This window comes from Mobula hypostoma, chromosome 4 (genome assembly GCF_963921235.1).
Source record: "Mobula hypostoma chromosome 4, sMobHyp1.1, whole genome shotgun sequence".
Classification (NCBI taxonomy): Eukaryota; Metazoa; Chordata; class Chondrichthyes; order Myliobatiformes; family Myliobatidae; genus Mobula; species Mobula hypostoma.
The window spans coordinates 10,581,374-10,605,424 of NC_086100.1; the positions used below are offsets into that span (position 1 = coordinate 10,581,374).

The 24,051-nt window shown below is 43.2% G+C and overlaps 2 protein-coding genes across 2 annotated transcripts; one reads left to right on the forward strand and one right to left on the reverse strand.

Annotated features, from left to right (window-relative positions):
* Window positions 1-1,347: 1,347 nt before the first annotated feature.
* On the forward strand, window positions 1,348-7,084 carry LOC134345060 (extracellular calcium-sensing receptor-like). The gene is made up of 5 exons (XM_063045194.1): window positions 1,348-1,638; window positions 1,822-2,655; window positions 3,466-3,693; window positions 5,963-6,086; window positions 6,183-7,084. Exons 1-5 carry the CDS (start codon window positions 1,357-1,359, stop codon window positions 7,082-7,084), a joined length of 2,370 nt encoding a protein of 789 aa, XP_062901264.1. The 5' UTR covers window positions 1,348-1,356.
* A 10,121-nt stretch (window positions 7,085-17,205) lies between these two features.
* On the reverse strand, window positions 17,206-23,304 carry LOC134344709 (extracellular calcium-sensing receptor-like). Its single transcript, XM_063044792.1, has 5 exons — window positions 23,014-23,304; window positions 21,981-22,814; window positions 21,183-21,410; window positions 18,214-18,337; window positions 17,206-18,119 (listed from the first exon to the last, which is right to left on the reverse strand). The coding sequence occupies exons 1-5, from the start codon at window positions 23,269-23,271 to the stop codon at window positions 17,206-17,208; spliced, it is 2,358 nt and encodes a 785-aa protein (XP_062900862.1). The 5' UTR covers window positions 23,272-23,304.
* Window positions 23,305-24,051: the final 747 nt, after the last annotated feature.

Here is a 24,051-nt window from a genome sequence, read left to right on the forward strand (position 1 = left end):
AGTCTCCTAAGAACACTGCCGTGACCTACGTTTCCTTTAGGTTTCTCTTGTGTATATTGTTTTTGTGATGATGGGTGCCTGCGATGCTGCTGCAAGGAAATGTTTTATTTCACCTGTGCATACCTGTACCGGCACATTTGAGAATGAACTAGCCGCTGGCCTTGACATTAACAGAGTCCCCGAACAATATTTTCTTCTGCTACGACAGTTTGTAATGCCTCTCCTTTGTCTTTTGGCCCTTTTAATCTTTATATAGGTATCGAAACAATTTGCCGGATCGTTTTCTCCCGATATCTTCCCAGTTGCTCAGTTCTTCACACTCACCATTGAGAACGGAGTACATATTTTGACATCACCTCCTGTTTTACGTTCGAACTTACCTTCACAGCGTGTAGTGCCTTGCCACCAAACTGATATTTTATTACTGTTACCCGGCAATTCGGAGTATTTTTCCTTTATTTGATTTAATCATGCTGAACTTTGTCTCGGGTATACTGCATATTTCCCAGATTAATGGTGATTCTTCTGTGACTTTGCGTTTGCCTTCCAGCTTAATTAAACAATGAACCATTTGCTAGTCACCTGATAATTGACACAAAAATAGCTGTATTCATTTGGAACTTTACTAATTTCTACAAAGAGCAGTTTTCCTCTGAGAGTATCATCGTCAGTACTTAAAATAATTGTGTGACATTTATATAGAGATTCTAAACCGGAGTCAGCAGTCTGTAGTCGCCGATTGTATTAATGCTATGTTTCGGCTGCTGTTCAGAGTCTTAGTAGTGTGGTGTTTTGCGCTGGGTTCGGGTGAACTAACCTGCAGGCTTCAGGAAAGTGTCCAGCTCTCCAATATCTCTAAGGATGGCGATGTTGTTCTCGGGGGAATATTTCCTGTGCATTTTAGCAGTATTCATCAGATAAATGTATTCACCAAAGAAAAGGAAGAAAAAGGTTGTAAAAGGTGAGTTTATTTCAGCTATGACGGCATGCAGTTCTGATTAATATCTCTCAGTTCTTTTGTAAAGAAGAATATTACGAGGACGTTCTGGTAAGTGTAGTTCGTTTTGGGAATACATCAGGTTGAAGGTGCCGAATATCGCTAAAAGGGGCGAAGCAGCGTTTGTGGAGGGAAACGGACCGTCGACGTTTCCAGACTCTTCACTCTGATTTCTAAAGAGTCTCGACCGAAACGCCTGACTTGCCAAAAGTGCAAATTCTGGGGCTGCTTTAATTTTCAGCATTTACTTGTACGGTGCCGAGCAAATTGAAGGATTTGTTGATGGAAATGATTCGAGTGCTTAGAGCTCAGAGTTCCTCCCTCACCTTCATCTGTGGTTTATTTTCAGTTTTGATCTAATGGCCTTCCGCATGTTACAGAGCATGATTTTTACAATTGAGGAAATAAACAGCGATAAGAGAATCCTCCCGAACATAACACTGGGCTATAAGATTCACGATGACTGTGACTCCCCCGAGATTGCAACAATGGTTACTCTGGCTCTTCTGAACGGTCAGGAGAAAACATACGCAGATCAAGTGTGTGACGGGCCTCTCGATATCTCTGGGATCGTTGGTGGTGCCGGATCGTCGGTGTCCATCGCTGTTGCAAGAACAACCGGACCTTTTAGAATACCACTGGTGAGATTTGTTTAAGACTATTGTGGTCACTGTGACGTACACGGAATCGAAAGTTTATCGGGGCCAAGTTTTAACACTGACACCTTTCAGTATTTAAAATTCAGTCACTCTCATTAATGAAGGATATTTGACAGTGTCACACCCGCACACTAATCCACACACGTAATGTCTGATTGATTGCAGGTCAGCTACTTTTCCACGTGTACGTGTCTCAGTGACAAGAGCGAATATCCAACTTTTCATCGAACTATCCCAAGTGACCAACATCAGTCCAAAGCGCTGGGGCATCTCGTTCAGATGTTTGGGTGGGCATGGATTGGAACCATTAACAGCGACGATGACTATGGAAACTCCGGAATAAAGGCCTTTATAGAAACTGCTGTGGATTTCGGAGTTTGCATTGCCTTCTCTGAATCATTTCACAGAACGGACCCCGCAGAGAAAATCACCAGGATTGTGCAATTGATGAAAGAGGCGACAGCAAAGGTCGTGGTAGCCTTTGCTGGACCTGGCGAAATGCGCATTTTATTTGAGGAGGTTCTACGACAAAACCTGAGCTGTGTACAGTGGGTGGGCAGTGAGGCGTGGATTACAGCGGATATCGGTGGTGAAGAGAGGGTACGGCGCCTCCTTGTCGGGGCAATCGGAACTACGGTGCGTGCAGTGGAAGTTCCAGAGGTGCGGGACTTCCTACTCAAAGTCCATCCTTCCAGTTTTCCTGGTAATCCATTAGTGAGGGAGTTCTGGGAAACCACCTTCAGGTGTACTCTAAGTTTAGAAAACGAGACAAGCACAGTAGGCTCTCCTGGTCGGCTTCCGCAGTGCAGTGGAAATGAGAGTTTGCATAAAATCAGCAACACCTACACTGACTTGCCCATGGACGGAAGCTCTTACATTGTATATAAAGCGGTCTATGCTTTCGCTCATGCGCTTCACGATATGTTTTCATGTGAAAGAGGCAAAGGACCATTCGTGAACAACACGCGTGCACGTCTTTCAACCTTTCAACCATGGCAGGTAGGGATCTGATTCAGTTTCACTGCACCTGTTCTACGGCATCTTTCAATGTTGCTGGTGCAGTTTGGACGTTCAGACCTGTATTGCATTTATATAGTGAATGATAGGGGACGGAAGCTCTGTGGAACAGAAAGAGACCTTCCAGTGGAAAGGCTAAGTTTTATGATATTGGGCGGGTAATTGTACGGTGTGGTGTGGGGCCGTTCAGCATCGGAGTTGGAGTTTAGGAGTACGGACACTACTTTGCTCTCATGAGGCCGCATTCGGTGTATTCTGCACAGCTTCGGTCAGTCCGTTAAAAGCAGACTGTAAAGCTGGAGTGGGTAGATGACTGTATGAAGGGTTTGGATAAGGTGAAATGCTTTCGTCCTTTCTCAAGGGTTCAAGACTCCGGAACCAGAGGGCAAAGATACAAGGTAAAAGAAGCGAAATTCAAAGAGACTTCAGAGACGGTAGTTAATACCTGGAATGAGTTGCTTGATGAGGTGGCTGAGTCGGTTATCATTCCAAGATTTAAGAGGCATTTGGATAGATACACGAATGAGGCGTCCTGGAGGAGTAATGGGGGAGAGCAGGAATCTGGGACGAGCTGAGTAGATCTCTGGTTAACACGTACCAATTGAGCCGAAACAGTGGTGCATCACTCCATCACTTTAAATAAAGACACACCTGTCATTTCCCGTCTCAGTTATGTTTAACTGAATAATAATTTCTTCAAGGAAAAAAACTTCCCTTCTGTGCAAGATACAAGGCAATTTGTTCGATTCAGTATGTAAGAACCTTCATAAATATCTTCTACTTTATTTTTAGCTGCTCCATTACCTGTCGTCAATCTTCTTCACAACAAAAGTCGGGGAGAAGATGTATTTTGACGAGAACGGCAATCCGACAGCCGCGTATGATTTTATAAACTGGCAAATGAATGCGAAGGGGAGCATTAAATTTCGACGAGTTGGATATTACAATGGATCAGCGCCTTCCGGTATAAAGCTTGTGCTGAACCCAGATCACATTATCTGGAGTGGTGGTAAACGTGAGGTAGGGTTGCCATTGAAAATGGGTAACTTTGTTTAATCATAATTATCCTATTTAAATTTGTGAGAAATTATAATTAATGCTGCAAGCAATTTTTTTTAACTATATTAGGGATTCAGGGTCGCTTTGTAAAGTGCCTGGGAGACGATTTCAACCCAGTTAGTGATTGCCTATCGTGTCAGATGAGATAGGAAACTTGTGTGGAAAATCCTTTGAACTGGGGCAGGTCCAATCTATCGCTCTCCAGCTTCGGAGTCCAGTGGTAAGAACACGCGTCATTTACAAGGGTTCTCCCTCGTTGCAGTGGATGATAATGACATCTTCTGTATGTTGTCATACATGCTCTTCGCAATCCACCGAGCGTTGAGGTACCGCCAGTTTAGCGGTTGGATCTTACTGCGATTTCATTCTCCCAGCCCGCCTGAGCTACCTTCGCACCTTGGGACAGGCATTTCAAATCGGTATGAGGACGCTGGCTACCCTCACCTGTCGAAGCGGTGTATGTGGGTATGAAAACTACTTCATGGACAAAGTTAGTTACTTTGAGCCACAGGTGAGAGCTAAGTGTCCGATGGTGACTGAAGTTGAGTGACCTGTCCCGGAATGTACACAACAAACCCGTTTAACAAAGGTTCTACTGCCCTCTGGATACATGGATACACCTCAAAAACCCAGTTACCATATAGATTATGTGAGTTATTAGCAGAGAGTACCTTCTGTACTAGTGGAATCATGATGGAATTACCTGGAGATGGTGACTTTTTAAACCAAATGTAAGCTACGTAAGAAGCTTGCAGAAAATACTAACTCATATTACAGACGAAATTTAAAAATGAAAAAGAAAATAGTGCTGCCATCGGATCAGTGAATCATTAATCACAGGGATAAAGTGAGATCTTTGGGTGGGACAAATTAGAGACAACGGCAATGACATGCAAGCTGCTGTCCTCAAATGGTCATACCTGGTTCCTCTCGGTCTCCATATCCTCAATACATCTGGCAATGTTTGACGACGTTTCTCTAAGAACAAAATGTAGTTGTGACAATTAAAATTTTTTCATAAAAATAGGAGACGTTGATAAGTTTCCAAGGAGTTGACATGTGATGAGAAAAATGGAAGGAAATTTGCAGCAACATGTCGCCCAATAACATCAGCTTCCCTGCACAGACGTTGGAATACAAACAGCAACATCATCACCGCACCAAGCAGTCAACACACTATGAATGTTTCTCATTAGTTATCGAGGAGACTTAACCTAATCGATGCGATGCAAATTTAGCAATGAGCAAATTGCATTACCCACATTTAGAACATAGAAAATGAGGCACGGGGGGGGACACACGATGTTGTTCCAACTTCCTAACGTCCCCTAATATCAATCTGACTCTTCCCTCGTACATAGCCCAAAAATCTCCATTTTCCTTTCATCAATGTGACTATCTAAGTCATTTCATTGCCTCTGATGTATCGGCTTCTGCCCACACTTCCGTCAGTGCTTTCCAGGAAGTGACCATTCTCCATGTAAAAAAGATACCTCTGATATCTCACCTGTGATATTGGTCCACTTAGCTTAACGCTGTTCTCCAGCATTAGTCTTTGCTACGCTGAAAATTGGCGCTGGCCGTATATTCCATGCAGTATTTGCCCCATCCTGCACTCCAAAGAGAGAAGACGTTTCTTGTTCAACATTTTCTCACACGACATGTTCTGTACTTCAGATAGCGTCCTGGTAAATCTCTTTTACAAGTTCTCTAAAGCTTCCATGGACTTCTTATAATGAGGAGATCGGAACGAAACACAATATTCCATGTATGAAACATCCAAAACTTCAGAGAACTGCAACATTAAGTCGTTGCTCTTGCACAAAAATAACAACAACTAAGAAATTTTAGGTAAAGTACAGTAAAACGAAGTTTCTCTGGATCTGATTGTCTCCGCAAGTTTCGGCATTTTTTTTAGTTTATTCGTTCGTGCCCGAGGACGTGATGTTGTATTTAACTACTTCCTTGTAAGCCAAGCTCGTAACATACAGAACATTCCAACGAGCAAAAAGATGAGTGGGGTTTTTTAAAGTGTTGTCGTGATTGTTCTAGAACGAAAACGTACGTACGTTCAAGGAGAACTAGATTATGGGCACTGATAAGCAAATTAAGTCCAAGTGACTTGTTTTTGTCAACGTAATTGGTTGAAGAATAGTTCCACACAGCTGGACGTTAATCGACGCATATGGTATGCAAACAATCAACCATTGTCTGTGTTTCAATCTTTAAGATTCCCCGGGCAGTATGTTCTGAAAAATGTCCTCCTGGAACAAGAAAAACTGCCAGGCAAGGACAACCAATTTGTTGTTTTGATTGCACCTCCTGTCCAGATGGAGCAATTAGTAACATTACAGGTGAGCGGAACTACATGTTTGGGTTCTGATAATTGCCCACAAGGATTTCTGAAGCGTCTTCATTGCCAATGATTGCATTTTCATTTTTTTTCGCAGACTCCACAGACTGCATCAAGTGTCCTCCGCTATTCTGGTCCAACGATCAGAAAGATAAATGCATTCCAAAGAAAACTGAGTATCTGGCTTTTACCGATGTCCTGGGCATGGTGTTGGTGGTTCTCGCTCTGGTTGGAGTGTGCATGTCTGCACTGGCAGCAGTTCTCTTCTATAAACATCGAGAAACACCTTTGGTTAAAGCTAACAATTCCGAGCTGAGCTTCCTCCTTTTATTTGTGTTAAGCTGCTGTTTCTTGTGCTCGGTCTCATTCATTGGCGAACCATCAGAATGGTCTTGTATGTTACGCCACACAGCATTTGGTGTCTCCTTTGTCATGTGTATCTCTTGTGTTCTGGTCAAAACGATTCTGGTGCTGACGGCATTCAAGGCAACTCATCCCAGCAGTAATTGGATGAAATGGTTTGGTCAAAGACAGCAGAGGATAAGTGTCTTCCTCTTGGCGTCCGTACAGAGTTTGATATGTGCAATTTGGTTGCTTTTTGCGCCTCCTTTCCCTGTATTCAACACCAAATATTACCGCGAGACGATTATTTTAGAATGCGATACAGGATCGTCTGCAGGTTTCTACTCAGCGTCGGGTTATATCGCCGTGTTATCGTGCGTTTGTTTTATCTTGGCCTTTCTCGCACGGAAGCTGCCAGATAATTTTAACGAGGCAAAGTGTATAACGTTCAGCATGCTCATCTTTTGTGCGGTTTGGGTCACTTTTATTCCGGCCTCCGTGAGCTCTCCTGGGAAATACACAGTAGCGGTTGAAGTGTTTGCCATCCTGGCGTCTAGTTTTGGATTGCTGCTTTGCATTTTTGCACCGAAGTGTTTTATTATCGTAGTCACTCCGGAGAGAAACACAAAGAAGCATATCATGGGTAAAGTGGGATGAAATAATGCTCTAAAAGATGAGGATTAATATGTCCTCATGCGTAAAATCGCATGTTTATTTTTCCAGGAGCTGACTTAGAACATCAAAAAGCCAGTCACTTGTCAGGCTGAATTAAATAGTTCATTTGAGTTCATCATCTAGTACAGTACTGCAAACATTTCTTTTATTCCCGAGAGTTAGTCAACTGTATGTACTCAATAAACTATTGTTATGCGAATGTTTTGATTTGTGTGTTTATGTAGTTGACGCTAGTATAGTTGGTAACATTAATTTCTCAAAATTGACTGTAACTGAACCTTGTTCACTTCCGTTTTTAAGCTTTTGAAACTTCTCTTGTCAGCCAGGGTTCCCTTCCTCCCTTTAGAATATTTCTTCATCTTTTGAATGTATTTATCTGAGCCTACCCAATTGCTCTGAGAAATTCTAGCCATTACCATTTCTGCCGTCATCCCGGACAAGTTCCCTTCCAATTAACGTTGGCCTGTTCGTCTCTTATGCTTCTGTAATTCCATTTAATGAACTGCAATATTTATGCATCCGACTTTATTTTCTCCGGCTCAAATTTGGGGTATATTCTATCATATAATGATCACTGCCTTTTTATGGACCCTTCACTTAGCCGCCTCATCAAATCTGGTTCATTGAACATCACCCAATCAAGAATTACAAGTCTTCTCGTGGGCTCAACCACATGTTGCTCTAAAATCCATTTCATAGGCATTTGACAAACTCTCCTTCTTGGGATCCAGCACCAACCTGCTTTTGCGAAACTACTTGCATATTGAAATCCCCATGACTGTCGTAAAATTGCCCTTTTCACAAGCCCTTTCTTTCTTTCTGTCTTTGTAATTTGTAACCCACATCCTGGCTACCGTTCGGAGATCTGGAGATAACTCCTAACATAGTGATTTTACCCTCTGCAGTGTCTTAACTCTATCCACATGGGCTCTACATCTTCCTATCCCATGTAATCTTATCACCTCATCGAAATATTTTATTTCTGGTTTTTCTTTGGGGTTACCAGCAGAGCGGCCTACCTGACCGTCCTTTCAATACAATGTGTACCCTCTGATGTTAAGCTCAGAACTAGGATTATTTTGCTGTCACGGCTCATTGATACCATAACATGATGCTATAAACGCAACACGAGAGAATCTGCAGATGCTGGAAATTCAAGCAACACACACAAAATGCTGGTGGAAACTAGCAGGCCAGGTATCATCTATAGGAAGAAGTATAGTCGACGTTTCGGGATTTCAGGTTCGTGGCCCCCATCGTCTTATTTTCACCATGGATGTCCAGTCCTTATATACCTCCATCCCCCACCAGGAAGGTCTCAAAACTCTCCGTTTCTTTTGGGATTACAGACCTAGACAGTTGCCCTCTACCACCACTCCCCTCCGTCAAGCGGAATTGGTCCTTACTTTTAATAATTTCTCCTTAAGATCCCCCCCCCCCCCACCGACTCCGTTCAATTAAATGTGTAGCCATGGGCACCCGTATGGGTCCCAGCTATGCCTGCCATTTTGTTGGCTATGTGGAACAGTCCATGCCCAAGCCTATTCTGGTATCTGTCCCCCAGTTCTCCTTCTCTACATCGACGACTGCATTGGCACTGCTTCCTGCACGCATGCTGAGCTCTTTGACTTCATCAACTCTGCCCTCAAATTTACCTGGTCCATTTCCGACACCTCCCACCCCTTCCTTGATCTCTCTGTCTCTGTCTCTGGAGATAGCTTATTTACTGAAGTCTGCACGGACCGTGAAGCCCACGTACTCTCACAGCTACCTGGACTATTCCTCTTCCCAACCTGTCACTTGTAAAAATGCCATCCCCTTCTCTCAATTCCTCCGTCTCCGCCGCACCTGCTCTCAGAATGAGGCTTTTCATTCCAGGACGCAGGAGATGTCTTCCTTTTTTAAAGAAAGGAACTTCCCTTCCTCGACCATCAACTCTGCCCTCAAACGCATTTCTCCCATTTCACGCACATCCGCTCTCAGCCCATTCTCCTGCCACCCCACGAGGGATGGGGTTCCCCTTGCCCTCACCTACCACTCCACCAGCATCCGTGTCCAATTTATAATTCTCAGTAACTTCTTTTTAGATTATGAGAACACTCAGTCCTCTTTTATTGTTATTTACAAATGCATACATGCATTAAGAAATGATACAATGTTTCTCTGGTGCAATATCACAGAAAATAGGACAGACCTAAGACTAACACTGACAGAACCACATAATTATAACATATTGTTACAGCAGTGCAAAACATTACCATAATTTGATGAAGAACAGATCATACGCATAGTTAAAAAAAAAGTCTCAAAGTCCGGAGTCGATCGACTCCCGAGTCCCCGATAGCAGGCGGCAAAAGGGAGAAACTCCCTGCCATAAACCTCCAGGCACCGTCATCTTGCCGATACCTTGTAAGCACCCGACCACAGTCGACACTGAGTCCATCCATCTGAAAACTCCAAGCTCCCGACCAGCCTTCCGATACAGCCTCCCGAGCGCCATCCTCTGCCGAGCCTTCGACCTCTCCCCAGCCGCTGAAACACGCAAAGCCGAGGATTTCGAGGCCTTCAGCTCCGGAGATTCCGGTTACCACACAGTAGCACCGGCAGCGAAGCAGGCATTTCAGAAATTTTCCAGATGTTCCTCCGCGCTTTCACGTCTATCTCCAACAAAGCAGGATGGTACACGGTTCCCAACTTGACAGATAACAGATATCATCACCGAAGAGGATTGGAGAACTTTTTAAAACCAACAGAAGACAGCTAAAATAAAACTACGGGGGAGAAGATGAAATATGAAAGTCAGCTACCCAATAATACCAAAAGTGTTACGAAAAGCTTTTTCAGTTGTATGAAGAATAACGGAGATGCAAGAGTAGTTATTCAACTGCAGGAGAATGATACTGGAGAGATAGTGACGGGGAAGAAGGAAATGGCGGGCGAAATGATTAAGTATTTTGTATCAGTCTTCTCTGTGGAAGACAGTAGTAGTATCCTGGAGGTTAGACAGTGTGAAGGCGCTGAAGTGAATGCACTTGTTATTACTATGGAGATGGTGGTTGGGAAATTGAAAAGTCTGAAGATAGGTATGTCACCTGACCTGATGAACTACTCCGCAAAGTTCTAAACAAGGAAGTGGACGAGATTATAGAACGTTAATAATGATTTTTAAAGAATCACTGATTCAGGCATGGTTCCAGAGGACTGGAAAATTGTAAATATCACTCCACTCTCAGAGGCAGAAGAAAGGAAATTCTTTGCCAGTCAGCATGGTCTCAGTGGTAGTGAAAGTGCTGGAGTCGGGTGTTAAGAGTACAACATCTCTAATCAGGGTACATAGAGGTACATGATAAAATAACCGGAGGTCAGCATGGTTTCCTGAAGAGAATACTTTGCCTGACACATCAGTTGGAATTCATTGAATAAACAACAAGCAGGGTAGACAAAGAAGTTGTGTATTTGGAATTTCAGAAGGCCTTGGGCAAAGTGCTGCACATGAGACTACTAAAGGAAATAAGAACCTAGGTTATTACGGGAAAGACACAAGCATGAATAAATGACTGATCGGAAAGAGGCAAATATCGGGAATAAAGGGATCCTTTTCGAATTGACTGCCAGTGAACAGTGGTATACCACGGGGATCTGTGTTGGGACCGCTTCTTTTTAAGTTGTATGACAATGATTTGGATGATGAAGTTGATTTGTGGCCAAGTTTGCGGCTGATATGGAGAATCAGGTAGTGTTGAGGAAACGGATAGACGGCAGAATTACTTGTACTGATTAGGAGAAAGGGAAAAGTGGTGGCAAATGTAAAACAGTGTTAGAAGTGCATGGTCATGCATGTTGCTAGAAGAAGTAAAAGCATAGACTGTTTTCGAAACGGGTTGAAAATTTAACACACCGAGGTTCAAATAGATTTGGCAGTGCAAATACAGGATTCTTTCGTGACTCGCTTGCAGCTTGAATCGGTGGTGAGGAAGACAAATGTAACATTAATATTCATTTCAAAAGGACGAGAATATAAAAGCAAGAATGTAATGCTGAGGCTGGATCAGGAACGGGTGTGCTCTACTTGAAGTATTGTAAGCAGTTTTGGAACCAATACTTAAGAAGCCATATGCTGATATTGGAGAGGTTTCAGAGGTTTACGAGAAAGATTCCTGGAATGAAATGGCTATCATACGTGCAGGGATTGGTGGGCCTAGAATCGCTGGAATTTAAAAGAATGATGGCGATCTAACTGAAATCATTGAATGTTAAAAAGACTAGATAGTGTGGATGTGTGCATTGTTGGGAGAGTCTTGGATCAGAGGGCAGAGCACCAAAATAGAGGGACGTCCATTTAGAACAGAGATGAAGAGGAATTTCTTTAGCCAGCGCGTGGTGAATCCATTCAATCCTTTGCCGCAAGCGGTTGTAGGGGCGAGGTCACTGGTTGCATTTAAGGTGGAGATTGATAGCTTCTTGATTGATAACTTCATGGTGTGAAAGGTTACGGGGAGAAGGCAGGAAAATTGGGTTGAGTGGAAAATGGATCAAGCAAGATGAATGGGCCAAAAAGACTTATTCGGCTCCCATAACTTATGCTTTTGTGGTCTTGTAGTATAATTGGCATTGACAGAGTACAAAGTCAGAACCATTTTCCCTATGGGAGAGAAACAGACTATGAGTTCCAGCTGAGAGGGGGCAAATTTAAAAGGGATGTAAGGGGTGATCTTGTACACAAAGAATAGTTAATATCTGGAAATACGGGTGATGCTGGAGTCAGGTGTAATCACTACCTTCTACTGTCATTCAGACAGGTACTTAAATAGGCAAAGCGTGGTAAGATAGCAACGTAACGCCGGCAAGTCTGACTAGTGTTAACAGGCGAGACGTTAGAATGGTCGAGACCAACTCCTTGACTCAATTACTCTAACTACACATGATACAGCCAATTCTCAGCCACTGCTGTTCATGTTTTCATCTGAAATGCATAAAATGCAAAACCCATTTATTCTGAAGCTAGTACATTCATCTAATTGCACAGTGTGGAAGTAAACGGAACAAATTCTGACTGGCAAGTGTTAGTTCGCAGGGGTCAGTTTTGCGACCGTTTTTCCCCGTTATATACCAATGAATGCGGCGACTGAATCGATGGTTTTCTGCCCACGTTCGCGACTGATAAAGAGATAGGTGGAGGAACTGGTAGTGTTGAGGAAAAACGGAGTCGGCACGAGCCATTAGAATGGGTTCCTTAGAATCAGGAGTGGGCAGCAAAGTAGTAGTAGTATAGTGTACGTGCAATTTAGTAGAAGAAATAAAGGTGTAGATAATAGTCTAAACGGAGAGCAAATTCGGAACTTAGATGTACAAAGCGGATTTCGAGTACTTATGCACGATTCCATAAAGGTTACCTTGCAGGTTGAGTTGGTGTTAAAAACAAGCAAACGCAGCCTCAGTATTTATTTTGCGAGTTCTAGAATATAATTAAGTGCAAGAATGAGGTGCTGAGGTTAACAAGATATTAGGCAGACAGCACCTGGAGTATTGTAAGTAGTTTAATCCCGAGCAGAAAGAATGTGGTCCACAAGCTACTACGGGAGATAGGAAATGCATACCAAAAGGGCAATGTTATAACAGTCTTGGTGGATTTCAATGCGAAGGTAGATTGGGAAAATTGAGTCGCTACTGGATCTTAAAGGGGAAATTTCGAGAATGGGTACGAGATGGCTTTTTGGAGCAGCTCGTGATTGAGCCCACTAGAGGACCGGTTGTTCAGGGCTGGGTGTTCTGCAAATACCGGAATTGATTGGACAGCTTAAGGTAAAAGAACCCTTATGGGCAAGTGGTCATAGTATAATCGAATTCACCCTAAAATTTGAGAAGGAGAAGCTAAAGTCCGACAGTAAAGGGAAATTAGAGAGTTGCGAAAGAGGGGTTGGCCAGAGCTGATAAGAAAAAAACATTGTCAGTGATAACGGCAGAACAGCAAAGGCTGGAATTCGCAAATGCAAAGTATTATGATGACAAAATAATACAACACCGGCTAACAAGAGAAGTCAGATGCAACATTACAGTCAAAGGGAGGGCATTTAATAGAGCAACAACCAGTGAAAGTGGGAGGACTGGGAAGCTTTTAAAACCAACAGAAGACAACTAAAAATGGCACTACGAAGAAAACGATAGAATACGAAACTAAGCAAGACAATAATATGAAATAGGATACCAAACGTTTCTTCAGATACTTAAAGTGTAAAAGATAGGCAAGAAAGAATAACAAACAGCAGGAAAACGATACTGTAGACGTAGTAATGAAGGACAAGGAAATGGCAGACGAAATAAGTAAATATATTACATCATTCTTCTCTGTAGAAGACACTAGCAATGTAGTGGAAATTCAATAGCGTCAATGGTCATGCAGTGTGTGATGTTATCATTAGGAGGGAGAAGGTTCGTGGGAAACTGAAATATCTGAAGGTAATTTGGCCAGCTGAGCCAGGGTTCTGAATGAGGTGGCTGAAGAGATTGTGGGGGCGGTAGCAATGATTCTTCAAGAATCGCTAGATTGTGGGATTATTGCGGAAGACTGGAAAAGCACTGATCTTCTGCTTCATATGTCAGCAGAATCTCAGGTCTTGGACTTCGTGTCTCGAAGTAAGGATTAACGCAGGATGGAAGGCCGTGCAAGGTGAACTGATGCAGACCAAAGTTGCAGTTGCCTCCAGCTACCTTGGAGCAATTTAAACTATTATAGAATGGAGTCTCTCTTTACATGACCTTCAGCATTATTTACAGACTGGAGTGGAACATGAGGAAGGTACGATCTGTACAAAATGGACAGGTTACAGCTGAACTAGAGGGCGTCCAAAATCCTTGCTGGCAGGTTTGTAAGAGACAGTTATTCGGGTAGGATTAAAATAATTTGGTAAACAGATGGAAACCGATGTGATGGTGCTGATGATAAGATGCTTTGTTTACAATTACAGACAATGTGTACTGAGACTCTGAGCAAAACGACGCTGATGATAGGTCATAAGTGCAGTCCACAGCACAAATTGCAATGTAAAAGGCGGGCAAAATCGAAAAGGGTGAATACAGACTGACGGTGTTATATTTAAATGTGCGCAGATTATGGAATACAGCAGATGTACTTGTAGCACAGTTTTAGATTGGCATGTATGATGTTGTACGCATCCCTGAATCATGGATGAAAGAGGATTATAACTGGTCACGTCGAAAGATAAACAATATACCGAAAGGATAGGCGGGTTGGTAGAGGCGGCGGCGTGGCTCTGTTGGTAAAATATGAAATCAAATTATTAGAAAAGTGACAAAAGTTGGAAGGTGTTGAATCGTTTTCGGTAGAGCTAAGGAACTACAAGAGTAAAACGACCGTGATGGGAGTTATATACCGACCCCAAAATTACAAATTACAGCGGGATATGGAAACCACGCTGAAATCGCAAGGTTTCTATAGCTATGGGGGATTTAATATGCAGGTAGATTGGGAATATCAGGCTGTTGTTGTGTCGCAAGTGCGGGAGTTACCGGAATGACTACAAGATGGCTTTTTAGACAGGCTCGTGGTTCAGCCAACTTGGGGCTCAGCTATTCTGGATTCGGTGTTGTGAGTTAATTACACAGCTTAAGGTAAAATCATCCTTATGTGAAAGTGATCATAATATGATCGAATGCGCCCTGAAATTTCAGAAGGAGAACTTAAACACGGATGCTTCAGTATCACAGTGGAGTAAAGGTAATTAGAGAGGTATGAGAGAGTATTTAGCCAAAAATTATTGGAAACGAACACTGACAAGGATAATAGATGAGCAGCAATGGTTGAAAATTCTTGAGGCAATTCGGAACGCACGGGATGTATACGTTCCAAAGGGGTCTTAGTAGTATAAAAACAAGATCACACACCGTAGCTAAAAAGAGAATCAAAGTGAAAATAAAATTGGCTGTTTAGGGCATAAAGGGATATGTAAGGCATGGCGGGGGTGGGGGGTTGCTGGCGGGATAAATGGGCTTACGCAGGCGATTGAAGCTGAGAAGGAACAATAGTATTCTAATTTGACTACTGTTTGGGAGCCTACATGGGGGAAGCAACAGTGGCCATGCCTCTGGCACTGAGTCTTGCCCCGTGGCGCACAAATCCAGAAACCTAAAGAGGACGGCAGCAGTAAAAGGTGGCTCTATAGTCACGGTGACAGACAGCCAGTGCTATGGACGCGGAAAGGAAACACGCATGGTACTTTGCCTCTCAGGCGCCAGGGTCAGTGATGTTTATGAATGCGTCCACAATATCCTGAGAAGGGAGGATGAGCTGCTAGAAGTCGTGGTACACACTGGTACCGACAACATGGGTATAAAAACGGAAGAAGTCCTGAAATCAGAACACTGTGAGTTAGGAAGCAAGCTGAGAAGCAGGATCGCAAGTCGGGATTTGTGCCTGCGCAACACGACAGTGAGGACAGGAATAGAATGAGGTGGCGGATAAATGCGTGTCTGAAGAATTGGAAGGGCGCAAGGACTTCAGTGTCTGGAGAATTGGGACGTCTTCTGGGGCACGTATGACCTGTACAAAAATGGACAGGTTGCAGTTGAATCCGAAGGGGACTAATATCCTTGAGGGCAGGTTTGCTAGAACCGTTAGGAGCGGTTTAAACCAATCCGTCCATTACAGTCAGGAAGCAGGAGTGAGTGGCATTGCTGTTACACAGGAAAAAGCTGCGAGGCAAGCTCAAAGGTCTTTAGGTGGTTAAGTCACCTAGATTCCAGATTTGAACGTCTTGTCATATGAACAGTGTTTGATGGCTCTGGGCCTGTAATCTCTGGATTCATATGTTTCCTATGGTGAGAGAGTCACGGACCAGAGGACACAGACAAATGGCCGTATTCTGTTCATGTATTTTATGGTTTTGTGGTGTTATGGTTCTGGGTAGAAGGCACGGGAATGGAATTAAGACGCCTCGAAGTTCGAATGGATTAATTCTGTCCTTATGTCTTATGGACCTATGGTCTATTTCTGTGCTATAAATCTCGTTGACTCAGTGACTCTGACTCTGACTACATCAAGTGGATACATTACTGAGTCGACGATAGTTACGTTTTCTCTAAGTGCAAGAATATTACATAGTATAGTATATTGAAATATTACGTTTATTGATTTCAGACCTTTCACTAAATCCGTACCATAAACTCATGTTTCTTATCATAAAATACTAGAAGATTGATATTGAAACACTAAATTCAGTCCAATAAGTGGATGGATTGTAGGTTCTGTGCCCGCTGCTGCAGCGGAATGATAATGCATTATTTCAATACAAATAAATGTGAAAAAGTAACATCAGTTTAGGACTTAAACTACGAATGGTACAGCAATGGAGCGCGACATGGAACAGAGGAATCTAAAGGTAAAACTGTGTAGTTGGTTGACAGCGGAAGTATAAGCAATGAGATGTTGATAAAAGACATTTGTTACGCTGTCCTTCAGCAGATAGGGCGCCGCATATAGACGTAGGGACATCAGGTTTCATTTGTATAACTCATTCATGAGGCCATACTTGGAGCAATGTCTCCAGTATTGGTCACTCTGTTATGGCAAAACCGTGTTAAACTGAAAAGAAGGAACGCTAGCATGTTGCCAGGATGTGGGGTCTCGTGCTTACGGATCGTCAGGCCAGATTAGGTCGTTACTCATTTTCACGTAAGCGAATAGAGCTCGACCTTATAAAAATGCTTTAAATTAAGAAATGAATGGAGAACAATTCTTCCCATGTTGAGAGAGCCCAGAATTAGTGAATATAGATTTTGGGTAAGAGGTGAATGATTGAAAGGAACCTGAGTGACAACTTCTTTACAGAGAGAGTTGTGAGTTTATCGAAATAAATGCCAGAAGACGAGAACAAACAGGTACAATGGTATAATTTTAAAACACTTGCAGAAGTACATGGAGTGGCGCAGTATCTGGGGATATGGCCGAGCGCAAGCATTTGAGATCAGCTGGTTTGGCAACAAGATATTTATGGACTACCATGGCCGTGGTCTGTATCGGTGCCGTATTGCTCTATGAATCAGCGACTCTATGGTGTTACAGGCCAGGACGTATGGATACGCACCCGTTAAAGATTCCTCTGATCTACTTTACCCATAATGCGCTTCTTTGTGTTTTTCTCCGGAGTGAATACAATAATAAAACACTTCGGTGCAAAAATGCAAAGCAGCAGTCCAAAACTGGACGCCAGGATGGCAAACACTTCAACCGCCACCGTGTATTTCCCAGGAGAGCTCACGGAGGCCGGAATAAAAGTGACCCAAACCGCACAAAAGATGAGCATGCTGAACGTTATACACTTTGCCTCGTTAAAGTTATCTGGCAGCTTCCGTGCGAGAAAGGCCAGGACAAAACAAACGCACGATAACACGGCGATATAACCCGAAGCCGAGTAGAAGGCTGCAAATGATCCTCTATCACATTCTAAAATTATCGTGTCGCGGTAATATTTAGTGTTGATCACGGGGAAAGGAGGCTCAATCAGCAGCCAAAGCACACATATTAAACCCTGCACGGACGCCAGGAGGAAGACGCTTATCCTCTGCTGTCTTTGACCAAACCATTTCATCCTGTTACTGCTGGGATGTGTTGCCTTAAATGCCGTCAGCACTAGAATGGTTTTGATCAGAACACAAGAGATACACATGACAAACGAGACACCAAACGCCGTGCGGCATAACATGCAGGACCAGTGTGACGGTTCGCCAATGAATGTGACCGAGCATAAAAAACAGCAGCTCAACGCAAATAGAAGGAGGAAGCTCAGCTCAGAATTTTTAGCTTTAACCAGAGGTGTCTCTCGATGTTTAAAGAACAGACCCGCTGTCAGTCCAGACATGCACACTCCAACCAGAGCGAGTAACACCAACACAATGTTCACGATTTCCGTAAAATGCAGATACTCTATTTTCTTTGGGATGCATAGATCTTTTTGATCGTTGGACCAGTACAGGTGAGGACACTTGATGCAGTCTGCAGAGTCTGAGAAAAACAAATACGACCATTCCATTATTAAAGGGACACTTCAGGAATCACTTTGGGTAAATGTTAGATTCCAAGATGTATATCCGCTCACCTGTGGTGTTAGTAATTTCTCCATCCGCACAGGACTTGCAGTCAAAACAGCAAATTGGTTGTCCTTTCCTGGCTATCTTTCTTGTACCAGGCGAGCAACTTTCAGAACAGACTGCCCGGGGAATCTTGAAGGAAAAACACAGACAAGATTTGGTTATCTGCATGTTCAAATGTGTGGAATTAGTCTGTGACCCTATTACTTTTACAGATAACGAAGTATTTGATACTTAGATTTACAGTTCCAACAAACACTGCGTCTAATGTTCCTTGAATGTTTTCGCTTTTCTATTCTTTACAACTTTTAGAGTTACTATTGGATACGAATCGCAGGTCGCTTCAAAGACGATGAACTGATTGCATTATGCTCTTCCACGTTCAAAACAGAGGAAGAGCATAATTTGCTAATTGCTTCATCACCTTATCTGTGCCGTTTTGTTGTTGATCATTCAGCCGTTGGAAAGTTTAGTTCATATTCCCTCTACTTACACACTTCAGAATTCTACACAGCTGAAACAAATGCTTTGTGATATAGTGTAGGACAATGTGCTGCGGTTACAATGTTTTGATAAAAATAAAAAACAGTGATGGGGATTAAACATAACCATCATAGTACAGGTTGAAATTAAATTTAGGCTGAAATCTTAAAACCTTCATGAACAACTGTCACCAAAAAATAAGGCTGCCCATTCGGTATTTTCACCCATTTCGAAAGATTGATATGCGAGTCCATAGCTACCGACATGGCTTACTATGGAATGCTTATACACGCAATCCTATTCTCGGGTATTTAAGGATGAACTATAAATTCTGGAACTTTCCCGCACATACAGATCAAAAAATGCCTTAGTTAACTTTCACTTTTACTAATTTGTTTCTTTTTTTTTATTTCAAGAGCAGCGAGGTAATGTTGCATTTCTTTATCTATCGTGTTGTAATGTTTCAGGCCATGTAATGGTTTCTCTGTAGCAGCAGTGTATGGGTTATGTCCAGAGATAACGGGGGACTTTGGAATGTGCGCTGGGGAGATGTTTTTCCTTCATGTGTGCCCGAGCGGCCTTTTGTTCGGCGGAAGATGGAGAGCAAAGATGCCAGAACGGGGAAGTTGTAGTCGGCAGGACGGAGTCGGTAGTCGACGCCCAGGAGGAAAATCGACGGAGAAAGAGTAGACGGAAAAACGGTGAGCCTCCAACGTTCCGCCTTACGACTGTTTCATGAGAATTGGCCCATTTTTTGTTTCTATTCGAGCCTATAATCAAATTAGGAATAGTAACGCTCAATCGTTTAATTGCATTTTGTGTACTGTTGGTCATTTCGTGGTACTGAATTGCAACAGGCGAACAGATCACGCAGAATCCACCCAAACCAGATTTCTCAGGTTTGGCCGGGCCGGGTGCTGTCTTCCCCTAGAAGAAGTCGCTAACAGAACCTGAGTGTTACATATAAAATTCTGATGAGATAATATTTGGACATTGCGTTCATGTCCGGTCTCTTCGTTATAGATTTTAAGCGGAAGTTTTAAAGCAGGTGTAAAACGAGCTTTACTTGACACTATCCAGATCAGAAAACATGCCTTAGGAGGACCGGTTGACCATGCTGGAGCTTTTCTCTTTGGAGCGAGGGATGAGAGGCGACTTAATAGATGTATATAAGATCGTAAGAGGCATATATAGAAGGTTGTCAAGCCGAGGGGTGGTAGTGAGGACAACCTCCACAACCTCAAAGTGTTCATCACGGCATGCGCCTAAAATAGCCTCTGACAACCAAGTCCATCTCCTGGCCTTCTCGTGTGGCTTAGCCTCTAACCCAGCGGAACTGTTTCTACTGACAGACATGGCGAAGGCGGGTCCCGGCGCCTTAATACCAGTGCTTCGGGTAGACGGAGCTCGTCATCCTGGGAAGATAGTCCATCTCAGAGAGCGAAACTCTGATCTGAAACCTCCGCTGCCTTGGGGCCATATCCACTCATGGGAAAGACTTCAGGAGTAAACCCTGAGGACAAATCCGTGCTGGAGTTCCTAAGGCAGTCCGACGGTGCCTTCAACCTCGTTCTGGCAACTCCTGCGACGACACGCGACGACACCGGTGCCAAGCTGTATCGGCCCTTGCCCTTACCGTGGACAACATCGGTGACCTGGAGACGGGAGACTTGCAGAATGGGCAACTGCCGGTCTTCCATACAACCTTGCCCAGGCCTGCGCCCTGGAGAGGGCACTCCAGCGTCGCCTCACCGCCACAGACGCTGCTCTACCAACACTGACTGAAGCAAGCCTTACCAGGACCAGATCCATGGTCTCGGGAGCCTAACGGATGCCACCAACATCAGGGTGACTTCAATATTCATAAAAGAAATATTCAAATATTAATCGGAGTAAATTTGAACTGAGGACTTTCAAAGTAAGAGTAGCCAAGTTTAGCAGATTTAGAGGACGGTCTGTACGTATACCGGGATCCCCATTCTGCCCTGTCAGGGTTGTTTCTATCTCTCTGAGTTCGAATGCTTAATTGATTTGATGTCATCCAAAAGCATGGAATTACCGCTACTGCTCGCAACTAGAGGTTCTCCGATAGCCAGCTGCACGGAAGTGATGGCAAGAGTAACACCTGGACAGAGAAATCTTGAATTCTTCAGCAATGCTTCGTTATAACATTCTGACATCTGCATTGTGATTTAATATTTACTGAAACCTTGTTACATAGCTTAAATTGGCTTTAAAATATTAGTAAATTGAATTAATGTCATTACGGTTGCTGTACTCTAGAATTTAGTCTCTCGTATTAATCCACAGAGTCAACGTGATGACTGGGTTGAAATGGACTCCCTGTCCCTTCACTGTGTATTGTTAATACCATAATTCAACGTATGCAAGTGTATTTTACTTGCGCTGTTGATCACAATAACTTATTATTATAACATCGATAATTAACATTTAACTGCTGACAAAATTGGTCACGTTCAATGGACAACCGTACCTGACGCTTACCACCGCTCCAGACAATCTGATTCATGTTCAGCACGAGTTCTTTACCCGGAGGACCTGATCCGTTGTAATATCCAACTGTTCGAACTTCAAGGCTACCGTTTGCATCAATTTTCCAGTTTACAATGTCATAAGCGGCTGTTGGATTGCCTTTCTCATCAAAATACACCTTCTCTCCAACTTTTGTTGTGAAGTAAATTGACTTCATGTAATGGAGGAGCTAAAAATAGAATCCAAAAAATTGCGTTAATGTTCCTGCACATAAGAGGAAATTTAGTCTTCAGCATTTTATTGCTATACTTCTTCAAGACATCTCACTCCATAGAACTATCCAGATGTGTCTTAATTACACCTGTCTGGACCACTTCCACTGGCAGCACATTCCAGATATCGCTGCCCTCTTTGTAAACAACATGTCTTTACCGTCTCTTTTCAAATCTCTTCTCTCCTGGCGTGTATCTGCCGTCTAATTTTGGGCTCCCTAAACCTTGGGAAAAGACTAATACAGTCCACCTTATCTATACCCCTCGTGATTTCGTAGAGTTCGATGAATTCGCTCCTCGTTCTCCTACACTACAAAGTATGCAGAATCAATCTTTTGCTGTAACTTAGGCTCACTGCCAATTTGCGCGGCCACTATCGGCGAAGTGTGCATTTGTATATCATGACATTCAGTGCCCTGCCATTTACTGTATAATTAATACCCTGGTCTGAATATCAAAACTGCAGTAGCAAAATTGAAAGATGTCTACAATAAAAAGTATGAAGTGCAAGGTAATACGTTCCCTACCTGCCACGGTCTAAAGGTTGAAAACCGTGCACAAGTTTTGTTCGCGAATGGCCCTTTGCCACTTTCACATGAAAGCATGTCGTGAAGCGCATGCGCAAAAGCGTAGACTGCTTTATATACAATGTAGGAGTTCCCGTCCATGGTCAAATCGGTGTAGGCGTTGTTGATTTGAAGCAGACTCTCATTTCCGCTGCACTGTGGGAGCCGGCCAAGTGAACCGATTTCGTTGGTCCCGTTATGGAAATTAAAAGTACACCCGAAGGTGGTTTCCCAGAACTCCATCACTAATAGATTACCAGGAAACCTGGAAGGATGGATTGTGAGCAGAAAGTCCTGCATCCCTGGAATTTCCTGCGCACGCACAGCAGTTCCGATTGCTCCGGTAAGGAAGCGCCGGCCACTATCTACAACGACGAAGTCTGCTGTAATCCACCCCTCACTGCCCACCCACTGCACGCCTCTGAGGTTTTGCCGTAGAACCTCAGCAAATAAAATCCGCATTTCGCCAGGTCCAGCAAAGGCCACCACGACCTTTGTGGTCGCTTTCTTCATCACTTGCACTATCCTGGTGATCTTCTGTGGAGAGTCTGTTCTGTGAAATGATTCGGAGAAGGCAATGCAAAGCCCAAATTCCTCAGCAGCTTCGACAAAGGCTCTCATCCCCGAGTTGCCATAGTCATTATTGCTGTTAACGGTTCCAATCCAAGTCCATCCAAACTTCTGAACGAGAAGCGCCAGTGCCTTGGACTGATGCTCGTCACTTGGGATAGTTCGATGAAAAGTCGGATATTCGCTCCTATCGCTGAGACATGCGCACGTGGAAAAGTGGCTGACCTGCATTCAATCAGATAGTTGGTGTTTTGGTTAATGTGTGTGTCACGGGGTGAAATATTATACATTAACTGGTATGAGGAACGTTCAAACATTAGAAGATATCTGTGATAAACTTATTCACTGGTAATGTAGATCTTTTTTTAAACAGTTGATTCCTTGTACCTCACTGTGGCCAGTATAATTTTTAACCAAATCTTACCAGTGGAATTCGAAAAGGGCCGGTTGTCCTTGCAACAGCGATGGAAGCCGAGGACCCACGGCTACCAACGATCCCGGAGATTCTGAGAGGCCCGTCACACACTTGATCCGTGTATGTTTCCTCCTGCCCATTCACCAGAGCCAGAGCCACCTTTGTTGCAATCTCGGGGATGTTGCAGTCGTCGTGAATCCTGTAACCCAGTGTAATGTTCGGAAGTAGTCTCTCATCTCTGTTTATTTCCTCAATTGTAAAAATCATGGTCTGTAACAGGCGGAATCCCCTTAAATCAAAACTGAAAATCATCACAGGTTGGATTTGGAATTGGAGTTGTTTTTTTTTTATAGTTATATATACGGTCATGGAGTCAGAGAGTATTGTTTTGTTTACCGAGGTATATTCCTTTCAATAAAGCTTCAATCGCTTCTCTATAAATTAAAAACGATTAATTAAAATTCTCTATGTGTGTTGTAAATCATTTCTGGTAGGATGTCCATGCCATGTTTTAATAATGCCAAAACGAATCAGTCATAATGGATTGGGATGAAAAACAATAGGTTTTGTTTTGCGTTCTTCGTTTCATTGGGATCGTTAGACCTAGCACAACCCGATGTCAATACAGTACTTCAGTGGGTAATTGTCCCTTTGTCCCTCCCGCTCACACACGTCTCTACCGCCACCTCTGCAGAAGCCAACAAGAATTCTCCGACTTCCGTCTCTGCTACAGATGTTATCCTTAAATCCAGATGGTCCGAGCTTTCACCTCGTTCTTTATTTCATATGAATCTGAGACAGTGCAATGTTACCACCTGGGTCTCCAACGTTTGATGCAACAGGACTTAACATCTTATTATTGAACAAGTCGGCGTTGGTTTCAGGTCCGATAAATGTCAAAATAGTAGGTCTATCCCTTGAAGACTCCAGTCATTCAGATGCTTTTTATTGCTAAATTATTACCGATTCACTGTTACAACTACAGATAATGGTGCATTTATTTTTGACTTAACTGACAATATTCAGGTTCCTGGTCCCATAACACAT

Excerpts from the sequence above, each read along its gene's own strand:
- LOC134345060 (XM_063045194.1), top strand. The coding sequence starts at position 1,357 with ATGGCCTTCCGCATGTTACAGAGCATGATTTTTACAATTGAGGAAATA. Across the intron at positions 1,639-1,821 it reads GACCTTTTAGAATACCACTG|GTCAGCTACTTTTCCACGTG; the intron begins GTGAGATTTGTT and ends GATTGATTGCAG. Across the intron at positions 3,694-5,962 it reads GGAGTGGTGGTAAACGTGAG|ATTCCCCGGGCAGTATGTTC; the intron begins GTAGGGTTGCCA and ends TCAATCTTTAAG.
- LOC134344709 (XM_063044792.1), bottom strand. The coding sequence starts at position 23,271 with ATGATTTTTACAATTGAGGAAATAAACAGAGATGAGAGACTACTTCCG. Across the intron at positions 18,338-21,182 it reads GGAGCGGTGGTAAGCGTCAG|ATTCCCCGGGCAGTCTGTTC; the intron begins GTACGGTTGTCC and ends TTTTCCTTCAAG. Across the intron at positions 18,120-18,213 it reads AGAAATTACTAACACCACAG|ACTCTGCAGACTGCATCAAG; the intron begins GTGAGCGGATAT and ends TGTTTTTCTCAG.